The sequence below is a fragment of the Catharus ustulatus genome, chromosome 24 (genome assembly GCF_009819885.2).
Source record: "Catharus ustulatus isolate bCatUst1 chromosome 24, bCatUst1.pri.v2, whole genome shotgun sequence".
NCBI classification, from domain to species: Eukaryota; Metazoa; Chordata; class Aves; order Passeriformes; family Turdidae; genus Catharus; species Catharus ustulatus.
Genome location: NC_046244.1, coordinates 1498764 through 1524101, shown reverse-complemented (window position 1 = coordinate 1524101; position 25338 = coordinate 1498764). Strand labels below are relative to the sequence as shown.

The following is a 25338-nucleotide window of genomic DNA, read 5'->3' as shown; positions in this document are numbered from 1 at the left end:
AATCGTCTTAATCAGGTTTGTATTTTGGCCTCTCATTCTCACTCTGTTCTCACTTGCTTGGACTTGATTGGATTTTTTATTTATAAAACTCCTTATTCAGTAGCCACTCTCTATAAAATATGGTTAATGAATTAATTTTTTTTCACTGCTTTTGCAGACTTTATTGTTCTTCATCATCTAAAAGATTTACAAACTGTGAAATACATTTCATTTATCTCGAGCCTCAGCTGCTCTGCAGGCCAGTGATCTGCTCCCAGGTTTCTATTCTGTCAACATTCAAAGAAAATGAGCATTTTTCAGCCAAGGCTAAACATGTTTTTTTGTTCTGAACAAGCAATAAGCTCGACAAAGGACTAGAGGAACAAAAGCTTCCAACACTTTGCCCAAATATTCAGTATCATGATGAATTAGCTGCTTGTTTATTCAGTTGGCTCACACCATGGACATGGAATTTAGAACCTTGGTTGGAATGAGCTTCCCATTAGCAAGGTTCTGGGTTTCCTTTTGACTGCCCATGATTATGGGAGCAGGACTTTATTGCTCACAGATTACACTCACAAAATTGAACTGCCCTTTGCTCTTTTTGATTGAGCAAAATTTGCTCTGCAATAAGAAATAATTCCAGGAGAGTTCATTTGGATCTGTCACGCACTGGGATTTGCATGGGGAAGGATGCAGGCACTGCAGGCAGCTCCAATCCTTTACTGCTATATCAGGGAAAGGAAGCTAAGTGATTTACAGTAATTTCACGATTATAAACCGCATCATTTTGATTAAAATTTTGGTCCAAACCCAAAGTGCGGCTTATAATCAGTTGCGGCTTATATATGGACAAAGAATGAAAAGTTGCTGTTTTAGTTTGGAGGACAGGTGTCTGCTGAGAAAGGCAGGAGCTTCTCTTTGAAATGGAGAATGTAAACACCCTCCCTCCAAATTATTATAATTTTGAAATCAAGGGGCTCTCAGGCAAAGATATGGGAATTAGGAATAACAGTTCTTTTCTAGGGAAATTAAAATAGAAATACAGCACTACAAAGAAACAAACTGCAAACCCTGACAAAGTCAGAGTACAACCTGACACCCGTCAGGCAGGGTGTTGGCAGCAGTCCCATTCCATGGTGGCTGCATCCTCCTGCAGTGACAGATGTGGCTCAGTTGGAGCAGTGCTCCTGTACAAGGTGCAGTTTCCCTCCGGAGCTCCAGTGGTGATGTGGAGAAATCCGGTTTTCCTCTGGAGTCCAGTGGAGAAAGGGCTCCCTTAGTGTCCCAAAACCTCTGTTTTTATCTTGGTAAGAAATGTTGGGCTCTTCCCCCTGGCTGGAGCAACTCCCAATGGGATGCAGTAATTTTATCAGTCCCTCAGTGGGACTCAATGGCCATGAGCAGAAAATGACTGGCTGGAGGAAGGATGGGTTGTGAAAAGATAAAGAACACTGCCCTGCCTGGTTTCAATGGATGGCCCATTGGCAGAATATCTCCCGTGGAGATCAGGATCACTGCCCCCACCCTCAACAGATGGTGATAGAACAGATACCTTTGATCACACTCTGTATTGTAACGTGTGGCTTATAATCAGGTGCGGCTTGTGTATGGACAAAGAATGAAAAGTTGCTGGAACCCAGAAGTGTGGCTTATACTCAGTGCGTCTTGTAATCGTGAAATTACTGTACATTTGAAAAGTACCCAGGCAGCACCTCTCCCTCAAATGTTGGGTTTAGCTAGGGTCTGTGGAGCCTCGTTTCCCACAGGTGCAGAGTTTAGATTTGGAATGTTCTGCTCATGAGTCTTCCATTTAATTGCTGTGGCATCAGAGGCTTCATCTCTCATTACAATGATTTATGAAAGATACTGATATAATGTTCAGGAGTTTAGGGAAGTACCAGAGCTGCCCAGTATTTCTCATTCTATAGTTTGTCCTCCTGAAATTGCCCAGCTGCAGGTCTCTGATAAGTGAGGAAGATTTATTATGCTCAAAAGTCTACATTGCTGTTCAGTAAATCAGGTCCTGGGCATCCAGGTTACAGCAGAAGGAAATCAAACCAGTTTGATAGATTTTCACTGGGTATTGGCAAATGCCTCCATTGTTGCTACTTCCAAATCAATATGAACAGCTTGAGATTTCCTCTTGCATGTTCAGGTCATGTTTTTCATAGAATCAGCTGTGTGAAGGGTTCCTCATGCTTTATGTATGACGTTTGCTCACTCTGTGGGATCTCAGACCCTTTCAGCTGTTTCAAAGCTCTGTGCAAACCCACATCAGTGAGTCTGCAGAAAGACCTTTCCAGGGGTTTCCAAACCTTCCCAGAGGTTTCCTGCTCAAACAGCATCTTTCTGGGCAGAGGCCAGGCTACTTCTCCTTTGTGCCATCAGCTTGGTCCTTTGCACTGTCTGAGGATCTCAGTTTTTCACATTTATTAACTCCAGTGAATTGTGGACACTTAAGATGCATGCAAAGTTTTTTTTATGATCCTCCTTTCCATTGTTTCTCTCTTTCAAATTGAAGCCACCTAAATGATGATTTTTCTGTAGTGCACATCTGACCATACTTCATATAAGAATATTTTCTGATCCATCTTCTAAATCTGAACTGTTCTGCTTTCACCTTCACAGACTCACAAGGGATCATTGAAGACGTTGTCTTGCTGGGAGCTCCAGTGGAAGGAGAAGCCAAGCACTGGAAAGCTCTCACCAGAGTGGTGTCAGGCAGGATCATAAATGGATTCTGCAGGTCAGTGTGTGCTCAGTGCCTGGCCTTGTTAGCCTGGGAATGGTTTGGGGTGTTTATCCCTTTCAAGCACTTTGGAAGTGCTGGTGAGGGCATTGATTCAGCAGTGCCAGAGGCTCTCCCCTGCAGGCTCTCCCTCAGATGGCAGCTCCAGGAGGGACTCAGAGCTGTTTGATGCAGCCCTTGGCTCTTTGTGCCACAGGTACATGTAGGTCCTCTTCACAGAGGGACAGTGCTCTACCCCTCACAGCCTGAAGTGTCTTTGTGTGTGTAATCTGATATATTCTAAAGCCCCTTTAATCTCAGCTCTGTGGGAAGGACTACAAATACAGCAGTTAAGTTTGCTGAATTAAAGAATGGGCATTAAAAATCTATAAAAGCTTTAAGATGCACTTCACTTGTGGCTGCTTATGGGGGAAAGGATGTGAAAATCACAATGGAAAGGAAGGAGCTCAAGCAAATTGAAGGGTTTTATATCTGGAGTGGGTTTCTGGTCAAGATACTCCACAGGAACAAGATATTTAACTTGCAAAGGAAGAATGGCTGGGATAGCTGTAGCAAATTTAGTAAGGATGTGAAAGAATACAAAGATTGCCTTCAAAACAAATACCAGCCTTTTAAAACCACATTTAAAAACATTTTAGAAATAAAAGCAGACAAGTGTTGTGCAGAGTTCTGGGAGCTGTTGGGTGAGAAGAGGGAGGTTCAGAGGTCTGAAACAGCTGAAGCAATCTCAAAAAGCTATTAAGTATTCAAGTGACAGCTTCAAACGTAATGACTGTGTCTTGGAAGATAATTGTGGCAGGAACACTGCTTACCAGCACAATTAGATAAGGGGAAATTAAAACCAAGGAATGAAGTGGGGAAGACTAAGAGCATGGGGAAATAAATTGAGAAATAACCAGGAAAGAAAATTAGCAAAGAACCTGCAAGTGAAGACAGTTTCTAAAGCTGTGAGCCCTGGGATCAAGGACAGGTGAAAATGCTGCTGGTGTTTTCCATGCACACATACGGGGAAGGTGGGGAAGTATTGTGTTACTGTGATTCTAACAGTGAATGTAGAAAGAATAACTAAACAAATTACTTAAAAGTAATCAATGTTAAACTTACAAATTATCAATCCTATCTCTCAGCTAGGCTGAAAATTGTTGCTTTTGTCCTCTTTGGATCCCAGGATTTTTAGGGATACTGGATGTAAACACCACTTGCAGTGTTTCTTCCTGTGCTGTAAGGAAAAGCTGCCTCACTGGGAGTGCTGAGTTCCTCTAAGAAGCCATAAATGATAGAAATCATTGCATATAACTGAGTTTACCCAGAAAATGTTGTTCCTCTCTGTGTTCTACAAAAAGAAATTTCACTTTAAAAAGCTTCATGTATCCATTTCCTATAACACACACAGACACACAAAAAAGATCTTGTTATAGTTTCTAAACCTGCCTGTGCTGTTGGAATAAAATACAGTGTGTGTGTGTCTAGAGGGTTATTCAGGTAACAGGAGGGGCAGCTAGAGGAGGGAATTAAGAGATTTGGGGAATTTCTGTGAGGAATGAGGGAGAGAAAAAGATTATACAAACATTTTGTGATAGGGCTTTGCCTGATTCTGATTTCTCTGGTCTCTTGCTTGTACAGAGGGTGGCCTCGTTCTGTCATTTCAGGAGTAACTATTTAGGTGAGATGAATTACACTGAATAGAATTCCTCTGAGATCAGATTTGAGCTCAGTTGTTGAGCTTCACTCCTTGTTCTCCTTTGGCTTTGGGGGGACAGGGTGAGTTAGAGCCCTGTGAGCTGTCAGGGATATCCCCTCCAACTTAACAATGCAGGGTTGCAAATTCCCCATGGGAAACCTCACCCAAATCAGTTGGACTGGCTCAGCTTTTGAAAGAACCCACACCTGAGCAGTGTGGATGTGCTGTAAAGGTTTTGCAGGACTCTGCACAGACTTATAACTCCTAGTATGGATTATCTGGGAGTAGGCAGGAATAGGCACCTGTGCCAGGAGCATTTCACCTGTTGCCATCACAGAGCAAAAATCCCACTTGTGTCCCACTTTAATCTGCTCTGTGGAGTGCAGAAGCGTTTCAGTGCCCAGATTTTATGCTGTTGCTCAGCTCAGAGGAGTTTTGTATTTCCTTCTGTCCTCATGCCACAGTCTACCCTGAAGCTGCCACAGTGACTTATGGCACTGCTTTAGAGTGGGAACAAACTCTTCCTAGTTCTGTCACTGAAGCCATGTATTTCTACAGTACCTATAAATCAGGAGCACTCCCAGGAGTTTCACAGTCAATATTTATGTCACAACATCAGTGTTGTAGGTATCATCACCTTTATTTATGGGCTGGAGAACCTATCAGTACATGAAAAAGGTGAAATACATCAATGTGCAATCCCTAAGCAAACACAGAAATTAGCAGAAGGGTCAGATTTTTAAATTCACTGCAGGTAGAGACAACAACCATGGATCAGGATTCGGTTCAGACTTACACCCCTGTGTCCCAGAAACCTGCCCTGAATCCAGCAAGTGATTCCTGATGTGACTGCTGCATCACACAGAGCTGCAGCAGGACTTGGTCCAGACATCTCTGTGCTTTCCAGCACTCCCACTTCCCTCCTGGTCTGAGTAATAACACATTGGAAGTGTTCCAGGTCAGTTTGGGCAGGGCTTGGAGCAACCTGGTCTAGTGGAAGGTGCCCCTTTCCACGGTAGGGGGTGGAACAGGATAAGCTTTAAGGTCCCTTCCAACCCAAACTGTTCTGGAATTCTTTTATTCCACATGGCAACAGGATTTATTTCCACTCTTCTCTGCTTCCAGGGGGGACTGGCTGCTGAGCTTTGTTTACAGAACTTCCTCTGTCCAGCTCAACGTCGCAGGCCTCCAGCCAGTGGACCTGGATGACAGGAGGATGGTGAACATGGACCTTTCCTCTGTAGTAAGTTCTCATATTCTCATTTTTTCTCCATGATTCTTTGCCTGCAGCACTGTAACTCCACACTCACTGTGCTGGGGAAGCTGGGGACTGAAGAGAGCCCCTCTAGGTGCATTGTCCCTCTTTCCTGTTGAGAGAACTCTCATCCACATTTCCCTCTGGATTTTGTTGGCCCAGCTAGTGCTCAACACTGAGCAAAACAATGAGAATCTACCTCTTCTGTTGGATATGTTTGGGATTTTTTTAATACTGACATATCTCATAGTGGAGATAGAAGGTGCTATTACTCCTCAAGAAGGGCCTTGCTGCCACAGAATCATGGAATGGTTTGGCTTGGAAAGAGCCCAAGCCCTGTGAGTGTGGATCCTGGGGAGGAGGGACCAGCAGCTGGAAAACGTGGATGGATCTCAAACATGCGCCAGCACAGCACGTGCAATCCACTATCTTATCTTGCTAGAGCCTTCCACACTGCTCAGGTTCAGCCAGGGGCAGGATCCTGACCCTTGAACCTTGGTCCCCAGGGCTGCAGGAGCCGGAACTGGTTTGAAATTACAGAAGCTCTGTGATAGCAACGGTTGTTTTGCCAAGTCCTGCTGCCTTTTCACAGAGTGTCTCTAGGAAACAGAGAGAGATTCACTGGTGTATCTGGGAAACATTTAGCTTCCTCAAAGCTGCCTGGTGTCATTAGTGATAAGCCACTGTTAGAACATCTGGCAATATATCTAAGCAATATCCAACTCAATTATCTTAAAATCATCACCACGTTGCTGTCTCTTCCACAGAAGAAGTGAACTCTTCCACAGAAAACTGCAGAATTTATCTTGTGTATCCATATCCACAGAAATCTTGGACATGCCATTGTGTTTTTTCCATATCTTAGTGTTTTAATTTATTGTTTACACTCTGCAAACTGGAAGATGCCCAGCACAAAGCTCAGGATACTTCCATGGTCGGCATTCCTGCCATGACTCTTCTTCCTGAGTGTCCCCACAAGCTGGCAGGGACTGTCACTGTTGCTCTGGAGCTAAAGGCACTTTGAAGAGCTTTTAGATTTTTTGGAGCACCATCTTGCAGTACCTATAAATACCCAACTGTTCTCAGCTCATTTCATTCATAATAACTGAGCTCTGCACAGCCCTTGGCAGCACACACAGGGCTCGGTGCTGAGCACAGAGAACAAACACTTGGAGGAGCAAAACAGAGGCTTCCCAGGAGGAAGGGCTTTTAAACACATGGTGGAGGCTTTTAAACATGGTCCATGCATCTCTGCATCTCTCTGGGTTCTCAGCATTTCCACACACTCCCACATCCATTTTCTCACCATCCCAGAGCTGCCAGTGCTCATTGCTGTCTGACATCTGTTGCTGGCATGAACATGGCCCAGGATGCCAAGTGATGGCACTGGGGTGACATTTCCTGTCAGGCAATCCATGTCACCCTCTCTTTCTGAGTTCTCTTCAGAGACTCTCCTTCTCATGACCCTCTGCTTCCTGAAGCATGAAACCCTGCAGAGTCCTGCACACTTTATCCTGCCTGGATCACAGCAGCTTCTCCCCTCCTCTCAGAGGAGCAGGATTTACATTTCAGCTGAATGAATAACGTTTGCAGAGCTGCTCTCTGCTCATCTCCCAGGGCTGTGTGTCTGCATCCCAGCTGCCTGCTGCCAGCAGTCAGTCCCAGTGCTGCTCTCCACAGAAGGAATTGACACTTCCTTCATCTCAGTGCAAGGCTTTGGGGAGGAAAAATCTATGTTAAGTAGGTGTCATTGCCTTGATCCATTTTCCAGACACAGGAAGAAATACAGTGCATTCTGGTGAACATTTTAGAAATAAAAGGAGCAAGAATGGGGAAGGAAATATCCAGGGGCAATATTTTTTAAAGTGGCAAGAAAGCAAAGATGATTTTGCTGCAAATCCAGTGCAGTAGCATAAGAGAAAAATACATAGTGATATTTAGAGATATATAGAGGTGTTTTCTTTATGGGGACCAGCTCCACCCCTGCAGATGCCCTTGTTGGAGGTCTCTGTGAGTGTCCTGTCAGGAGAAGGACAAGCTGTAGTAGAAGAATAAAGGATAGCTGATGCAAAGGTGCTCAGCATGAAAATATTACAAAGGCACCCTCAGTATTTCTGGCATCTCCCAGTCCATCCATAATGAAAACTGCTCTGGATCCAAACAGCTTGGTGCTCTTTGCTGTGGTAGCACCAGAATCCTCAAATGAGTGGAGGATTAGGAACCCTCAATATAAAAAGGAATTTACCTCCAAGGCCTCTGTCTCATGTCTCTCTTGATTAGTGTGGTTTTTATCTGACTGTCAGTAAAAAAGCAGAGAGAAAAATGTCCTCCCACTCAGCAAATGCAGTTATAAAATCTTTCCTCATGGTTACAAAGGGGCTGATTTATTCTGTGGATTTATTTGACAGCACCTGCTAGAAACCAAGGAAGTCATGGAGCTGCAGGGGATTTTCCTGATTGCTGTTTGTTCCCAGGGGAGTTTGTTCAGTACAGTCTGAATTAATATTTGAATATTGCAGAACTGCTCAGGGACCATCTTCAGGGAGGCTCAGATGTCAGCAACAAGTCAGAAATGAGCAGTTTCACAGCAGAAAATCAGGGCTGAACTTGCAGGTTTTGAGGCAGTGACAATGTGTGGCTGGAATTCCAGTGGAGAGCAGGGATGGATCTTGGAATCATGGAATTGGTGAGGGGGGAAAAGCTCTCAAGAAACCATTGAGGCCAGATGTTCCCCCAGCACTGCCAGGGCCACCACCAACCCATGTAAAAAGTGCCACATCCACAAGGCTTTTAAATCCCTCCAAGGAAGAGAATTCCATCCTTGCCTGTGGCTGGGCTGACCTGCTCTTTCCATGGAGAAGTTTTCCCTAATATCCAATCTAAATGTCCTCTGGCACATTCTGAGGCCATTTCCTCTCACTTGTCACCTTGGAGAAGAGATCAACCCCCTACCTGGATCCACCCTCCTGTGAGCTCTCAGAAAAGGAGAGAATTCCCATTATGAGGGGAGACAGATTCAAGGCACTCAGGTACATCAATACCATAAGCAGATAAAAAGTCTGAATTCTGTGAAATCCAATTGATTTGGCACTTCTGTGAGTCAGGCTCTTTTTCTCCAAACACATTAAATTGTTTTTCCCCACTGTATTCCCAAGACTTGCAGCAAAGAATTAATTGTGGTTACAAAATGTGGATTAATTAAGAGCCCTGGGGAGTTGGAAAGGCAAGAAGGGGTTGCCAGTAATGATTGCTCCTTTGTTTCACTTGTTCCCAGTGAGCAGTGCCACCTCCCCAAGGGCAGGATCAGAGGAACAAGAGCTTGGAGCAGAACTCAGCTTCAGGCAGCTGCCTGGAGGAGCTGGGAGAGCCCCTCTCCCCTCAGGGCAACATGCAGGGCTTTGTGGACACAATTCCATCTGTCTGTTAGGCTGTGAGGTCACAGGGATGGCTTCCACAGCCCTGCAATCATCAGTGGCTTCATTTTCTGTGCTCCTGACTGTTGATTTGGGAGCTCCAAGCATCCCACATTAAGTACATATTCAGTATGTTTTTCCCTTTGGGACACAAGCAGAGGGTGCTGGCAGTGTCACTGTGTAAGAACAGAGAAAGAAACTGAAAAAGCTTTTACAAAAAAAGGTGCAAATGAAGCCATTAATAACTTGCAGTTTGTTTTTGCTTTGTGGCTGACAAACCTCAAAGGCCACTGTCCCTCCTTGCTGCAGCACACATGGACTGCTCGAGCTGGATGTGCTTTGTGGGAGCCTGGGGATGCTCAGCTGCTTCTAAAGGCAGAGAGAACCATTTTACAGACTTGTATTTCATAAGGCTGGTGCCCAAATTCCTACAACTGGGAGCCAGCAGAGTGCCACAATTTCCTGCTGATCAGGATTTTTGCATTCCCCATGGTGCCTGGAACACGTGTGCATCCTTCCACAGGGGATTCCCACATTTGCTGTGGGGTGTGTGGAGTGTTCAGCTACCCTGAATCCCTGGGGCTGCAGCTTCTCCTGCAGGAGAGCTGAGGGGACCAATGTCATGTTTGAGCAACTTAGGAGTGGTCTGTGTTTCCATCAAACACAGTCCAGCAGAGGAAATTCACTGTTCCTTTGCAGAGCCAGCAAAGCTGTGATGCCAGCACATCTTTCTTCTGTGGGACATAACAACTGGCATCACAAATCACCTTTGATTGATTTTCTATTCTCCCTCAGAGCACTTTGCATGTGGAAATGGGACAGTTCCTGCAAGTGCATGCACTGTATCCCCTGTTCTTTCCTGCTTTGCAGTGGCAGGTCTGTAGCTGTTGGCTTTGCAGGCAGCTTTCCCCATCCCAGCCCTTCCTGGAGCAAAGCAGTGGGAGTTTTCCCAAAGTACTGTTCAGCTGGATTCTTCAGGAGTGGTCACACAGAGTCCAGGCAGGTGAGTTAAAGATAGAAAATTCAGCTTTTAATTTCCTGTCTTCTGCTGGAACACAAATGCTGATTCTGTGTTATTTTTCTGCTCCCTTTGAGCTCTGATTCTGACCTGCTCAGCTAACATGGAAACAAAATCCCAGCACAACAGGCAATTAAAAGTGTTAATCAAGGGGAAGGCTGGCTTTGCTGACACCTTGTGCACATCATGTGTTTGAGATGCTGCAATTAGAGCAGCTGAATTATTGATAGGAGCTGAATGTCACTGAAATACCATGGAGGTGTCACTGCCCTGGTGACACTGGGAAAGGGGAGGGTTTAAACCTTCTGCAAATCCCTGTGAGGAGGATTTATAGGATACCACATTGCTGAGAAGTGGCACTACTCCACAGCTCTTGGAATTTAACAAATGCCCAGGATTTCTTGGCCTGACACATTAGTGCCATCAGCTCATGATGGATGAGTCATTGTCCCCAAAACCAGCAACATTTCCTCGAGTTAATCTCAGGTGACCTTGTTTTATGGGGTTGGGCTGAGAACCTGGTTTGAAAACAGCAGAGATGACAAGGTTTGAGTTGCCAAATCTTTATTCCTGGAGCAAGATGGGGAGAAGTAGGGTGACAATCCAGGAGTCACCCCCTGGGCCTGATGCATCCTTTTGATTATGGACAACAAATCTCATCTCAATATTCTTGTGTGGAATCCTGAACATTTTTCCATAATCCTGATGTGATCAGCATGTCCAGTATTTTGGGTCACTGTGGTTTCTAGTGGCAGACACTTGGGTCCCCTAAGTTCTGTCTAGGAACACTCCAATTCAGTGTATGAATCTTTATTTTTGGGATTTCTTGTCCTCTGTGGCCCAAGACATTATGTTCAAATTATTCCCCAGTGATATTGATATTCACATCTTATGCTGAGTCTTTAAAAACACTCTTTAAACCATGAAATTTAAATAATTCCTACGTGGATTAGCACAAAAAATGAGTATTTAATTGTAGCTACCATATAAACAAGTGGTGGTTATTGGGGAGAGCATCAACAAAAAATAGTCAACAGCAGCTCCACAAACAGCTGAAAAATGAATGGAAGTGCTGTTTCCTTCAGGGATGGCTTGGAGTGAATGACAGAGGGACATTTCTGAAGGCACATTTCCCTTGAAACTCTTTCAAGGATTCTTTTACTAATTCAGAATATTAATTCCCAAATTTGTGCTGCCAGTTGTCACTAATGTGCATCTGCTCTCCATTTGTCCCTTAGGCCTCCAGAACTTGATTCCTCTATTTGCTTCCTGGGTTTTTCTTGTTATAGTCTGTATTTTACTCTTCTCCATCTTCCTCTTGGAATTGCTGAAGGTAAATTGAGAGTAAAGCTGGCAGAGATTTTCAGCAGTGGATGAATCCAGGAAAAGCCAGTGATTACTCAGAATTTTCAACATTGATCACAAAACATATCAAATTTTGATGGAAAAAACTCTTGGAAAAAGCTCTTGCCTTGCTGTGGAATTGCCTGAGGGTGTCTGAAGGGAGCATCCCTCAACTGCCACCCCAGAGGTGACAATGACTGGATCAATCTGTTGTGGCTGAAAGATGATTGCAGGGAAAAATTACAGTCTGGCTCAAAAAATATCACTGCAATGAAAGGAGAACTTTTACCAGTCAAGTGAGTTTTGAAATGAGAAGAAAAATAAGACTTGAGTGCCTTATTCTGTCCACAAGGACTGTGATTGTGCACAGGGATGATGTGAAAGCAAAGCCTCTGAGCCTCAGCAGGATAAGTCTTTATTCCCTCAATTTTTCAGAGCAGATATAGTAACATTAAAGAGAAATAATGCAAATGGCATTGTCAGGATTTCCAAAATAAATTCAGCTCTATCAGTTTTTCCTCAAATATATTTTTATTGGTTTCTGAAGGACTGTTGGTGCCTAGGATGCACCATTGCTGCACGTGCCAAATTCAATTGATGAATTGAATCAATTTTTAAATAAATCCATTTAAATTGCAGCTTCTGAATTAGGGAATGTGTTCACTGTCTCACTTTGAGAAAACATTGTTTCCTGAGAATCCAAACAAAAGAATTCTATTTCTATTCTAATTTCATTCAGCACAGCCTGTGTCAAGGTGTGTTGAATGTTTTCTGTTTCCTGCTGTGCAATCTGCTCTGTCTCTGCATTTTCCAGCTCCTCTGCCCAGGCAGCATCAGGGCTTTGCTATCAGAAAACTGTGGGGAAATCCAGGACATTTTCTGCCAGGCTGAGAGTTGGGATTGTTCATCCTGGAGAAGAGAAGGCTCCAGAGAGACCTTAGAGCCCTTTCCAGTGCCTAAAGGGGCTGGAGAGGGACTTGGGACAAGGCATGGAGGGACAGGACACAGGAAATGGCTTCACTGCCAGAGGGCAGGGATGGATGGGATATTGGGAAGGAATTCTTCCCTGTGGTGAGATCCTGCCACAGGTTCCCAGAGAAGCTGTGGCTGCCCCTGGATCCCTGGAAGTGTCCAAGGCCAGGCTGGATGGGGCTTGGAGCAGCCTGGGACAGTGGAAGGAGTGGAATTCCCATGGCAGGGGTGGAATTTGGGGATCTTCAAGGTCCTTTCCAGCCCGAACCATTCTGGGATTCTGTGGATGCCCTCTGTCATGCAGGATGTAGCCAGACTCAGAATTAGGGCTTTCACTGACATGTGGGAATATCTGTGACTGGAGGAGCCTGCCAGCTTGGCAGAGCTGACTGGATTTTGAGGGATAGCCTGGCAGAGCTTGGGATCCATCCTGCAATCCATCAGCCTGTGCCACCATTTGGGCTGTGTGGCTTCAGAGGCAGCATCCAGAACTGAGGAGATTTTGGAAAGCAGAAGGGAAATTTGAAGCGGGAAGCAGCTCCCAGCCCTGGCAGTTCAGTTCAGACAGGGCTGGACTCCAGTGCTTGTCCTGGATAGCACATTCACTGTAGCTTTGGGAAAGGGAGAGTAACCAGTAACAATACCTGGAGGGGCTGAGCTGGCTCAGAGTTGGCTCTGCCGTTTGGTTTCACTGTGTGTGACATCCAGGGCAGCTGAGGGCTCCTGGGAGCTGGGCTGTGATTATCCACTGAGCTCCAGAACCTGCAGCTCACTCCAGGAACTCCTTCACCCCCCATAAAATACCATTTGCTATGAAAACAGGCAGTATTAGCCAAAAGGGAATCCTGAAGAATCCCCTCCAAGGTTGTTACTGCTCCTGCTGAAATAATCAAGCTCTGCAGAGATGTTTGAACTTGAGGGGATCTTTTGCCACAGAATAAACTTGTTCTGTGGATTTGATGGGCTTAAAACACATCAAAGCAGTGAAATTCTCAGGTATATGAGTGAGCTGTGCATTCCCCACCACAGTGATTCCCTGTGAATCCATAGGGGGTTTGGTGAGAGGGAGCAGGAGGAAGCACAGCTGAGCTGCCCTGTCCCTGCCCTGCCCACAGGGAGCAGAGGGGTGAGGGACACTCAGCTGAGCTCTGGCAGCTCTGAAGCCCTGCAGAGCATTTGGAGCCATGTGCACTCCTGTGCTGGCTGCTGGGGATGGGTGGAGGAGCTTTTATTGAAGGACACTGGACGGGATCTGAAGGCCTTGGCTCTGGAGTGAGCAATGCAGCGTTATCTCTCTGTGTCGAGCTTGTCCTTGTGACATGACTTCATTGTTGTGACATCAGTGTTGTGACTGAGTCATGTCTGTGCCTGGATCAATGGCAGTGCCAGGATCGTGGGGAATGTCTCCTTCCTCCTGGCCCTTCCTTGCCCTGCCCTGGGCAGCACCTGCTCCAGGACACGCTGTGTTCTGGAGGTCAAACAGGAGACAGCTGGGATTCTTCATCCTCTGTGTCCAACAGAAACACTGCCTTGGCAGTTTAATTGTCACAACTGATTATGCTCAGTGACATTTTTGATACTTTGGGGTGGATTTGAACTAGAAAACCTTTCCAAAAATGCCAAGCTGACTGGCAGATGGATCCCCCTGGACAAAGCCATCAGCTTCATCCTCTGGAGTTTCCCAGTGTGACACTGGAGTCCTGCAGCAGCAGTGCCACAGGCAGCTGGCTCATGGTCCCAGTGAGTCAAAACAACCATAAATATGGCTGGGATAAGTCACCTAAACAATCCCAATAAAGCCACCCTACTGCTTTGCTTACCTTAAGCAGAAAGGTATTTGCTCTGGTGCCGAGCACACCCTTCCTTTTATCCTAAATTCCCCCTGCACTTTGTTCTGATAAATATTAAAATAGTTCTGTATTTCCCTTTAAAGTTTTTATTGACAGTGTTGTAGATTTTCCCCTCCCATGTCCAGCACCACCTGCCCAGCAGAGGAATTCAGACTTTCAGACTTCAGATGAAAGCAGAGAGCTGGAATTGCTGGGTTTTCCCACCAGGATGGCTTTAAACTGGCAAGGCAGTTTGTGTTCTATTCTTTAGCTGGTGGCTGAGTGCAGCAGAGAAGAGTTCTCCTTCCTCTTACACTTCTCAGGAGTTGCTCTGGTCCAGCTTTATGGAATCCTCTCCTCTGCTATCCTAGAGACAGGACTGAGTTTCCTTGGAAGAGATTGAGCAAAGCTGCAGGAGGGACAGACTCTCACAAGCTCTCAGCTTCTCTTTCAGCTGCATGAGCTCCTCAGAACGGCTCATACCCAGCATCTCTCAGGGATTCTGGTGCTCAGGGAACAGGAATTCCCTGTTGTTTTAGTGGAAGCTGCTGGATACTGAGGAGTAATGAAAATCAGTCCTTAGGGTGGCAAAGGAAATTTGGTCTCTCTGGCCGATGACTCAGTAACAACAGGCTGAGAATTCCCAGGGCAGGGCAGGCAGATGGTGTGACTGGAGAGGTTCTGAATGCAGCAGACCAAGAGCCTTCAGCCCCTGCTCCCAGTAACTCCAGTTCCTTCCTGTCTCTGCCCACCTTCCCCAAGGGCATGCTCATTCCTTCCTCCAGCCCCCCAGACTGAGTAGTAAAAGGGTTGTTCTTTTCCAGAGGACAATGTCCACAGCTCCCAGTCCTTCCATGGTTGTTTTAATTAACTAATCTGTTCAAAACATCCAGAGCCCATTGAACCATCTGGATGGATTCAAGTCACATATTTGTTTTCCTGATGTGCTGATTAAACCCTTCCATTTGCTCCAAGTCTCAGTGCAGCCAAATGTGCCCCTCCAAAGCTGCTTCACACAAACAACTCAGGGGGTTGGATTCATGGAGAAAAGGTTGTATTTAGCTTTGGGAGAGGTGTGCTGGGAGCCCTGGTGCTGGCACAGCCATGAACCCCACAGTGGTTTGGGTTGGGAGGGACCCTAAAGCTCATCCAGTGCCACAGACAGGGACACCTTCCACTATCCCAGGTTGCTCCAAGCCCCCTCCAGCCTGGCCTTGGACACTGCCAGGGATGGGGCAGCTGAAGGATTGCTCTGGCACCAGGCAGGGGCAAGCAGGAGATGAGCAGAGGGTCCAGGCCTGGAGTCTTTTCAGAGCTCTTACCATCATCATCCCTTCCTGGAGGAGTCATCCCTGTGAGAAGCAAGAATCCTGGGGCTGAGGTTATGGGTATTCCCTGCCATGGAAATTCCCTAATTACTAGCAAAGTTTGAGAAAATACAAGGTCAAGACAGCTCTCTGGCTGGGTCAGGAAGATTTAAACTGCTAAAAATTGGATTTACCAGAGATGCTGAAGTATCAGGAGATGCTGTTGGTACACCTGGAATGGGGAAGGAATTTCAGCCTCTCCAGCCACATGGCCTTTGGCATCAAGAACAATCACCTGCAGAGGAGATTTCCTCTCCTCCTGTGCCCTGCCTGGAAGGGAACTTTCCAACATCCATCTCAGAAGTGGTTATCTTATTGTGGAATTCATCTTACAATAAAACTGTCTGGGTTTTTACATGTACTATTGACCTTTATTTGGTTTATGAACCCGTAACTCCTGGGCTCCCACTTTTATACAGGGATGGATCAGTGCAGCTTCCAGTCAAGAATCTCAGCCTGGAGCTGTGTGAGTTTTAATGACTCTGTCCTAATTTAAATAAGATAATCTTGGCTTTTACAAGGGAGCTGAGGCACCTGGAGGACACCTTTAGCAAAAGCAGGCAAATGAACTAAGAGAACTCTCCTGCCTTGCTGTTTCTCCCCAGGGCAGAGCTCCTCCTTTACCCCCTGGCACCCAGGATTTGGGGGGGTGGAACTTAGCCAGGTCCAGGCTTTTAAACATCTCAGAGGAAAAGTCAGCCAGCACCAGAGTGTGCCCCAAACACTGCAGTCACTTCAGGCTGGTTGATGGAAACCTGCACTAATCCAGTGGTGAAATCAACACTCCTGGAAGTGTCCAAAAACCACATGAATGTGGCACTTGGAGACACGGGTTAGTGGTGGCCTCAGCACGATGGACTTGATGATCATAAACATTTTTTTCCAACCTTAACAATTCCATGATTCTGTGATTTTTTCCAACCTCATTCTTTCCATCTGTCACAGCCAAACCCAAGTCTCTCAGCAGGGGTGGCTGTTGGGATGAAGGACTTGGCTGAGCTGGATCCCTGCGGGTCCCCCACTCACAGCATTTTTGTTCCCTGCAGGTAAATGGACACCTGGACTACATGAAGCAGATGGACACAATCCTAAAAGCCGTGGGCATTAGAACCAAGGAATGCCAGCCCGAGGAGAAGGGCGGTGGCACTCTTTTTTCCCCTCAAGCCAGGAAATCCCAGCGGGCAGCTGGCAGCGAGGCTCGGGGAGAGGAAAACTCCAGGAAGGAGGAGGATGAGGCTGGGGGTGAGGCTCCCGCAGCCGGCTGCGCCCAGCGACAGAATTCCCTCAGCTCTGCCCTGGGAGAGGCCTCCCCTCCCTGCCCAGACTGCTCACACAGCACGGACAGCAAGGGCCAGGCACTGGGGAAAGGAGGGCAGAGCTGCTCAGCCAGCACAAAAACCGCTGTCAGCACATCCCTGGCGCTGCGATTCCCAGAGGATGGAGCCGGCCGAGCTGCAGCTGCAGTTTCCAGCCCCTCCGGAGAAACGCGTGGCATTGCTGTGGCACCGGATCAAAGCGCTTGGAGCAGCCACCCACCACAGCTCCCCGAGGCCACAGAGAGCTGAGTCCTGCCTGAGGATGCACTGAGGGCTGAGTCCTGCCTGAGGATGCACTGAGAGCTGAGTCCTGCCTGAGGATGCACTGAGAGCTGATTCCTGCCTGAGGATGCACTGAGAGCTGATTCCTGCCTGAGGATGCACTGAGAGCTGATTCCTCCCTGAGGCTGCTCTGAGAGCTGATTCCTGCCTTAGGCTGCACTGCTCCTCAGGAATCCAAGGCAGATCCCATCCAAATCCTTGCAGGAAGCGGCTGCACCCCTCGGCACCGTGTCCCTGCTGTGACTGGGGAAAGCAGGTGGCTCTGAGGGGATTTGAAGCATTTCACAGAGAGGAGTTCACTACTAGCAAATTAAAAACATTTTTCCACTGGAGATGAGTTTGGTTTGAGGATCTCAGGTGTGTTCCAGGCTCTACCTGCCCCACTCCAGATGGATCCACATCTGCTCTCCAGCTCTGCTGACCATGAGGGGAAAGGCTCAGGCTGCCAGGCTTGCTGCCCTGCTGCAGGTTTGCTGCCAGGGCTCGGGCACTTTCCCATCTCCAAGACTGTTTCCCTGTCTCCAGGTTGGGGTTGGTGGGTGTTGGAGGCCCTATTCCTGTTAGAAACACATTTGGGACCCTAGGTGAAAGCAGCAGGAAAACCATGAGGATTTTGGATGGTTTATGAAAATTCCTCCTGGGCCCTCCAAGCCAGCAACCTACTGAGACTTTCCTTTTGTGTTCCACAGACATCTCCAGCCTTAAAAGCCCCATCCAGACATATTTTTTAATTGACTTAGAGCAAAACCAATACTTGGCACAGGATAAAAATGGATCTGTTTGATTTCTTCCTCCTTCCATAAAAGTGAATTGGCTCCACTCTCTTCATCCCCAGACCCAGAGCAGAGGGAAGGACCCGGCTCTACATCCCCTGCCAACACAGCTCCAGAACCTTGTGGGAATGATCCACATCTTCCATAAAATCCCCTTTTCTGGCCTGTTTTGCTGCTGAGCCGAGGCAAGTGCATCTGGCAGGAGTGTGGCAGATGGGTAACCCCCCACATGGAGGGTTCAAACTCTCCCATCCCCATCTGGGGGGTCCTGTTGACTCATGAGAGGGGAAATATTGGGATTCCACCTTCCAGTTTTGGTTCACACAGGGTTCTCCCCCTCCTCCTCCCTGCTGACCCAGCAGCCACATCAATACCCCCTCTCCTTCCATTCCCAGCTTCCTGCAAACCTTACCTGCAGATCCTTCCTCATGGAGTCAGACACAGCTGGTTTGGGGGTGATGCTGTGACCAGCAAAGCACCATGGTTTGGATACAGTGCCTGGCAATTCCTGTCCCTAAATCCAGCATGCCAGGGGGCTCAGACCTGTCCAGCTGTGACCTGGAGCTCTGGAGATGGGAGGGACTGGCTGTGGGATCCCACAGGGGTGGGATGGGATTTCTCTGCTCATCCAAGGGCTTGTCCACAAGCAAACACCTAATTACACAGAGCTGCCTGCAGGAGACAGTAAGGAATTATTGCTTTTGAACGTTTGGCTAGAAGAGGTGACTCTCCTTCTCTCTCTGTCCATCTCCTGAGGCTGATTTGGTGCTTAACAAACTTCCAGACTCCACAGTGCCTTTTTCTGCTCCTTTTTATTCAGATTGTAGTCCAAGCTTGTACTTATATAAGGCCATTGTGCAAAGATGCACATCTTGATCTGGGTGCTCAACACCAGCCCCAAGCTCCATCTGTGGCAAAATGCATTGAACAGTTTGAGGTTTGAGCCTGTGCTTGGCCCTTGGTGTGTCCTGATCACTCATCCTGTGGCAAAGAAATGCTGGGTTGGTCATACAAACACCTGTTTAGTTTTTAGAACATCCGTGGACAATGTGGAAAGAAAACTGAAAGTTGCCTGGTGTGTGGCTGCTGCTTCCAGCATCCTGTGTCCTGGGGATGCTCTGTGTCTGTCTGGATAGCAGGGAGTTCCAGGAGAACAGTCTTGGAATTAGGCAGAAGGCTCAGAGTGAAGGCTCCAGGGAGGGCACAGCAGCCAACTGCCAGCCCAAAGGCACTTGAGGAAGAATTTACTAAAATAATTTGTTTTATTGATTTTTTGGAGTGCCCACTTGTCACATTTACTCAGTGTTCCCCCTGCTTAGGGTTCTGGGGAAGGGACTGGCATTATGATTTAAAACACAATATTCCTTTAGATTCCTATTTGAAGGGAGAGGGGGATGTTTCTAATTGCATCATCAAGGACATGATGGATTGTCAGAGGGAGGTGAGATGGTCCTGTGCCAGGGTGGGAAGCTGTGGGATGGAGCCTGTGGGAGGAGCAGATCCCATCACTGCTGTGAGACACCCACGGAGCCACCGTGAGTCGCACGCCACACCCCCACTGAGCCTCCAGAAATCCGTGTTGGACGTTCTGCAGCAAATTCAGCCCCCACAGTGCAGCTCTGCATGACAAGACACGGCGGTGCCGCTGAGCTGGAGTGTGACAGGAACCTGACACAGACACAACTCCAGTGAGGAGATCCAGCTCCAGGGACATGTGATGTTCCATGGGCTGAAGCACCCCAAACCTGTGCTCCTGCTGAAGCAGCCCCAGACCTCTTGTCCGTGAGCCACAGGAGGTTTTTGAGGTTTTTCCACCACTCCTCTTGGTGCACTGGGAGGAGATCTGCTGAGCAAAACCAAGCCTTGGTTTGGGGTTAAGGAGACACAGAGTCTGGAATCTGAGGTTCAGATTCACCAGAGATGGAAAGGCCACAGCAAGGGTTAGGGGATGGTGACTGTGAGCACAGGAGGGATGAAAGAGAGAGAGACAAGGCAGGTTAACTCAGCAGCAACCCTGTCTTTGCACGGCTTGATCCTCCTTGTGACAGTGCCTGGGGCCACCATCCCCTCCATGAGCTGCTCCACGTGCTGGAACAGGGCGTTTGGGAGATGGCTTGTGGCAAATCAGCTCCCACCAGAGGGTTTGTGCTGGGCTCCTGGGGGATCCTTGCCAGCACAGCCAGCAGTGTATGCCCCGCTCAGGCCACAGGAGTGCTGAGCTGCGGCTCCGTGTCGGGGCGCTCCGCGTCCCAAAGGCTGACGGAGCGAGCAGCAGGGCCCGGCGGGGCTGGGAGCAGCCTGGGCTCGCTCCCTGGTGCCCCAGAATCCACAGAGTCGGTGTCAGCCTGCAGGCTGAGCACGTTCTTGAGGGAGGTGGCGGCGCGGGGCCCGCTGTTGGAGTTCCTCATGGACAGGGAGATGGCGCTGGGCCGGGGCTCTGCCGAGCGCCGGCAGCAGGGCAGGAACTTGCCCATGGCTCTCTTGAAGTCCCTCATGAAGAGTGGGTAGATGATGGGGTTCATGGTGCTGTTGCAGTAGCCCAGCCAGGTGAGCACATCGAAGAATCCAGCTGGGACACAGTCACAAACTGCCTGGGGGGGACACAGCAGGGATTAGCAGGATTAGCAGCCTCCCACCCCAGCCCCAGCCCAGAGGGGTTTCCCGGGCACACCAACATTCCCCTTTCAAAGGAAACCTTCAAATCCCTTTTGAAGGGCTTTCTCCTTGCTGTTGGCTCCCTGGGGAATTGTATTCTTGGTTCCAGAGGTCCAGCAAGACCTTCTGGTGCCTCCAATTGAATCTAGCTGGATTCCAAAGGGAAAACTTCTGGAAACCTGACGTAAATCCCCCACAGGCTCTTACCTGAGCCACATTGGTGACAAAGAAGGGCAGCCAGGCCACGAAGAACATGCCCAGGAGGATGCCCAGGGTCAGGCTGGCCTTCAGAGCCTTCTTGCTGTGCTTGTTGGTGAACCTCCTGCTCTCACTGCTGGCCAGGGGCTGGCTCGGGACACGTGGGACCTGTGGCCAGAGACAGGGAGTGGTGGGCAGCTCTCCCCAGCATCAGCACTGGCCTCTGCCCAAGAAAAGTGGCATTTGGTGCTCCAGATCCTGCAAAAGCCCTGCCAGTAATTCCCTTCTCTGAGGGGCAGGAGCTGGGCATGCACCACAAGCCCTGAAGCACAAATTGGGGAGGGAAGCAATAGAAACCCTGAACACTGAGAGTATGATTTTATTTACTGTAAATTAGGGTGTTTGTCATTAGGCTGATCTTTGGAGAAAAACCCAGCTCAGTCCATGTGAGGATAAAGCCTGCCCTAAACAGGCAGCTCCAGCTGCTGATTACAGCAGCAAAATAATTATGGTTATAAAAGCAGGACATGAAATGTTTCAGCCTCCAAACACCATAACCCAGCCCTCCATCCCCTCCTGCAATCTAAAATTAAGTGATTATCTCAGCCCTCCCCTGTAATTAAATGATGCCCTGTTGCAACTTAGCTTCTGGCCCAAAGAGAAAACAAAAATCTCTAAGATGAGATGAAAAGGAAAAAGATTAAAAGATGAAATTTGAGGGTTCCCTGGCTGACACTTTGTTCCTCAGACAATTTGGGGCTTCAAGGAACCTTTTGGGCCTCAGCTGAATAGCAGGGGGATAGATGCTGCTCTTCCATGGCACAGCAAAGCCCCTGAACATCCCCTGACTCTGTGGAGCCCAAAATCCTGGCATCCTGTGAGAAAATAAACACTTTATGATATTGTTAGTTTATTCTTTAATTCTCCTTTTCCTTTTGACCGTCTGGTGCAGTTTATTATGTGTGGGGGAGCTGGCCAGAGTCCTGGCTCTGCTCTTGGAGAGAACAAACTAAATCAAGGTATTTAAAGACAATTAAGTTTGCCTTTTCCCTGTAGGATATGAGGTCAATAAAGCCTATTACAGGGAATTAAAGCTGTTAGATTTAGTGGCAATTACCTTCTCCTGGAGAAATACAAACAAGTGCAGCCACGTTTTTGTTATAAAACCCACACACTCCGGTCCCACCGGCGAGCGCACGAGGAGGGGTTTGGCAGCTCCTGTTATAGAGCAGGTAACAAAAATAGAAGCTTCTGTTCAAAATAAGGTGCTCTCGGGAATCTGGCATTTGCTATTAGTTAAAATCCTTCTCCCCCATATGTCTCACACCCACCACAGCCAAGATTTACGAGTGGAAAGTCAGATAAGATTAAACCCCTTGGGGATGACGCCAGCCAAGAGGGGGGCGAAACCGTTTATTTTGCACTGCTGAGCATTTTTGCCTGAATCTTATTTATTTCTCTGCTATTCCTGTGCTCACGAGCAGCTTTGGAGCTCTCCATTGCTGGGACAGTGGGGCACCTCAGAGGATGTCAGGGGGTGGATGTCACCCAAAATCTCCCTCCCTGCATTCTCAAAGCTGGCTCCTACCCCGAGGCCGTGCAGGAGGCAGAAACAGCCCAGGCACCCAAACTGTGGGGTCTGCCAGAGCAACGTCCCTGTGAGCACCTTACCTGTGGCGTGGCCTCGTCAGTGGTGGCCACGTTGGAGGCCAGGGACGCCACCTGCACCGCCTGCTTGCGCGCTGCCAGCAGGATGCGGCAGTAGGTGAAGGAGATGGCGGCCGAGGGCAGGAAGAAGGTGAGGCAGGAGACCACCAGGGCGTAGGGCAGACTGACCAGCAGCCGGCACTGCTCCTCGTCCCCACGCCCCGTGACATTCAGGGGCCGCACCTCAAACTCCAGCTCGTGCCACCCCATCTTGATGGGCAGGAAGGAGGCCAGCGCGGCCAAGGTCCAGGTGGCCAGGATGAGCGCCAGGGCCCTGCAGGACGTCATGCGCAGCTTGTACCTGAGCGGGGACGTGATGAGCAGGTAGCGGTCCAGGCTGATGACGCACAGGTTGAGGATGGAGGCGCTGCAGCACATGACATCAAAGGAGGCCCAGAGGGAGCAGAAGTCCCCCCGCAGCACCCAGCGGCCGTAGAGCTGGTTGAGCATGGCTGGGGGCATCACCACCAGCCCCACCATCAGGTCCGACATGAAGAGGGACACCAGGAAATAGTTGGAGGTGTTGCGGAGGGAGCGCTGGGTGATGATGAGGAGGATGAGGAGGAAGTTGCCTGCTGTGGTCAGCAGGATGATGAAGCAGAGGAAGGCGGCCACCCAGCTGCTGCCCACGAGCAGGGAGTGCTCCCCCAGCACGCTGGCATTGGGGGCCCCCAGGTCCCCCTCCATGAGGGCTGGGGCAGGGCTGGCTCTGGGGCTGGGACCTGCTCTGGCGTGGCCTGTGCTGCGTGATCATCACCAGGACTGGGAAAGGAGGATCATCTCTGTCTGCTCTGTGCCTGTCCTCCGTCTCCTCACCTCCTCCTCTCCCTCTCTTCCCCCTCTCTCTCTCTTCACTGGCACTCAGGGCAGAGTGACATTCCCAGGAGCCGATCAGCAGGACCAAGGTTCCCTCCCCATTACTCACAGCAGTTCCTCGTGCCTGTAAATTCTCCTGCTCTGGGATGTCCCTGGATGCTGCTTCTGGCTGCTGGGGACGGGCTGGATGGCAGGGTTCTCAAGATGCCAGGGATGGCAGGATGCTTTGGATACCCTGATGCTCTGGATGCACTGGACCAGGAAATAATACAACACCAAGGTGCTCTGGATGCTCTGCACTCAGGATACTTCAGATGCTGGGGATGCTCTGCATCCCAGGATGTTCCAGATGCCAGGGCTGCTCTGCATCCCAGGGTGTTCCAGATGCCAGGGATGCTCTGTACCCAGGATATTCCAAATGCCAGGGCTGCTCTGTACCCAGGACACCCTGGACGCTGCGGATGCTCTGGACTCCAGGATGCTCCAGATGCTGGGGATGATGCTCTGAGCCCCCGAGGCTCAGCTGTCGCCCCCAGCTGAGCTGGGCTCCCTGCAGAGCTCTGTCCCCGGGGTCCCAGAGCTCCTCCGTGCCCGCCGCTGCCGCAGCCGGAGCCGCCAGGAGCGGCAGAGCAGCCTCACGCGAGGACCGGGATGCTGCTCCCAGCCAAGCCCGCCGGGAGGAGGAAGATCCGGAGTGTGGAAGGGATTTCTCCCGCGGCAGAGGAGCGTCCAGCCCGCAGGGAGGTGTGAGAGTGGGTGTGTGCAGGTGCCAGCCCGACTTTCACTTGCTGCTGTGGATGCTCACAAAGGATGCAGAAATGCTGACCGAGGAGGTGGGGCTGGTGGGGGGAGAGGAGGAGATGGAATGAAGCGCTAATGAAAACGGTATCTGGGCTAAACTCCACAAAGTGGCAGCCAGAGAGTTCCCGTTTCTGCCTTGAAGAGACAGCCCCGTGCCCTGCCATCCCTGCCATCTGTGCCAGCACTGGAGCACTGGCTGGAGGCACTGCCTGGAGGCACCTGGCAGCCGGGCCAGAGGGTCAGTGGCCAAACCCAGCCAGCAGCTCCGAGTTCCAGGCTCCATCCTCCACACTGGGTGATTAAAAGCAAAATTTTGCAAAGTCAAATAAAAAAACAACAAACAGCTGCACACAACAGCCTGAGGACTCGCTGGTAGATATTCCAGCAATCTGCAGCCAGGATGGAGGAGCAGAGACAAGGGAGAGCCTGGCCCCTCTGCTCCTGGGTTATTTGGACTGGTCTTGGGCAGCTCAGCTCCCTGCCTGAGGGGCAATCCTGGATGGACCCACACCAACCTGCCCTTTAACAAGTGGGAGGCAACATGTGAGAGGAGCCAGCTCAGAAAATCCTTCTGAGTCTCTGTGTGCTGCTGGGAATTCCACGCTGCCACCCCCATGCTCAGGGCAAACACCTCAGGGTGCTGGACAGGGACTGCTTGGGGATTTTTTAATTACCCAGCTACCCAAAGGTGGGGTTTTCCCAGCAAATGGCTGGGATTTCTGTTGGAAGAGACCAGGACTGAGGGCAGTGGCTCCAGCACAGAGCAGAGCCGAGGGTGTGCCCCTGGCACCCACCCTGTGCTGCCAGAGCCAGGCACTGCCAGCTGCTGCCCATTCCTCCCCAGGTGCCCACTAAAGCTTTCCTGAACGCCTCCCTGGGAAGCTGTGCTGCAGATGTGTGGGTGAGAGCCAGCTGTGCACCCCCAGTGCTGCCCAGCCTCCCACCCCAGGACAGAAATCAGCCTCTTTACCAAGCCCTGCTTTTCCAATCACCTTTCCAACAAATTTGTTGTGCTTTTCTCAGTGCATGAATGGGCATTCCAGGCCTGGAAACCATCTCTGAGCAAGGGATGGGGGAAGGCAGGGACCCAAACACACAGGGTTATCCCTCCCAGGGTCTCTGTGTCAAGCTGTCATTGTGAAACAGCTGCTGCCACTCGTGCCAGGACAGGCTCTGCCCT

At 49.2% G+C, this 25338-nt stretch overlaps 2 protein-coding genes across 2 annotated transcripts in view; one reads left to right on the top strand and one right to left on the bottom strand.

Annotated features, from left to right (window-relative positions):
- Window positions 1-17540, top strand: part of TMCO4 (transmembrane and coiled-coil domains 4) — a 39940-nt gene extending 22400 nt beyond the window's left edge. The window contains 4 exon segments of the mRNA XM_033079626.1: window positions 2611-2728; window positions 5538-5655; window positions 16657-16979; window positions 16981-17540. Coding sequence (XP_032935517.1) covers window positions 2611-2728; window positions 5538-5655; window positions 16657-16979; window positions 16981-17197 — 776 coding nt within the window. The 3' untranslated portion in view covers window positions 17198-17540.
- Window positions 17541-19389: 1849 nt separating this feature from the next.
- Window positions 19390-24145, bottom strand: HTR6 (5-hydroxytryptamine receptor 6). Its single transcript, XM_033079627.1, has 3 exons — window positions 22506-24145; window positions 20844-21002; window positions 19390-20572 (listed from the first exon to the last, which is right to left on the bottom strand). The coding sequence occupies exons 1-3, from the start codon at window positions 23226-23228 to the stop codon at window positions 20180-20182; spliced, it is 1275 nt and encodes a 424-aa protein (XP_032935518.1). The 5' UTR covers window positions 23229-24145; the 3' UTR covers window positions 19390-20179.
- Window positions 24146-25338: the final 1193 nt, after the last annotated feature.

Excerpts from the sequence above, each read along its gene's own strand:
- HTR6 (XM_033079627.1), bottom strand. The coding sequence starts at position 23,228 with ATGGAGGGGGACCTGGGGGCCCCCAATGCCAGCGTGCTGGGGGAGCAC. Across the intron at positions 21,003-22,505 it reads CTGACGAGGCCACGCCACAG|GTCCCACGTGTCCCGAGCCA; the intron begins GTAAGGTGCTCA and ends CTCTGGCCACAG. Across the intron at positions 20,573-20,843 it reads TTGTCACCAATGTGGCTCAG|GCAGTTTGTGACTGTGTCCC; the intron begins GTAAGAGCCTGT and ends TGTCCCCCCCAG.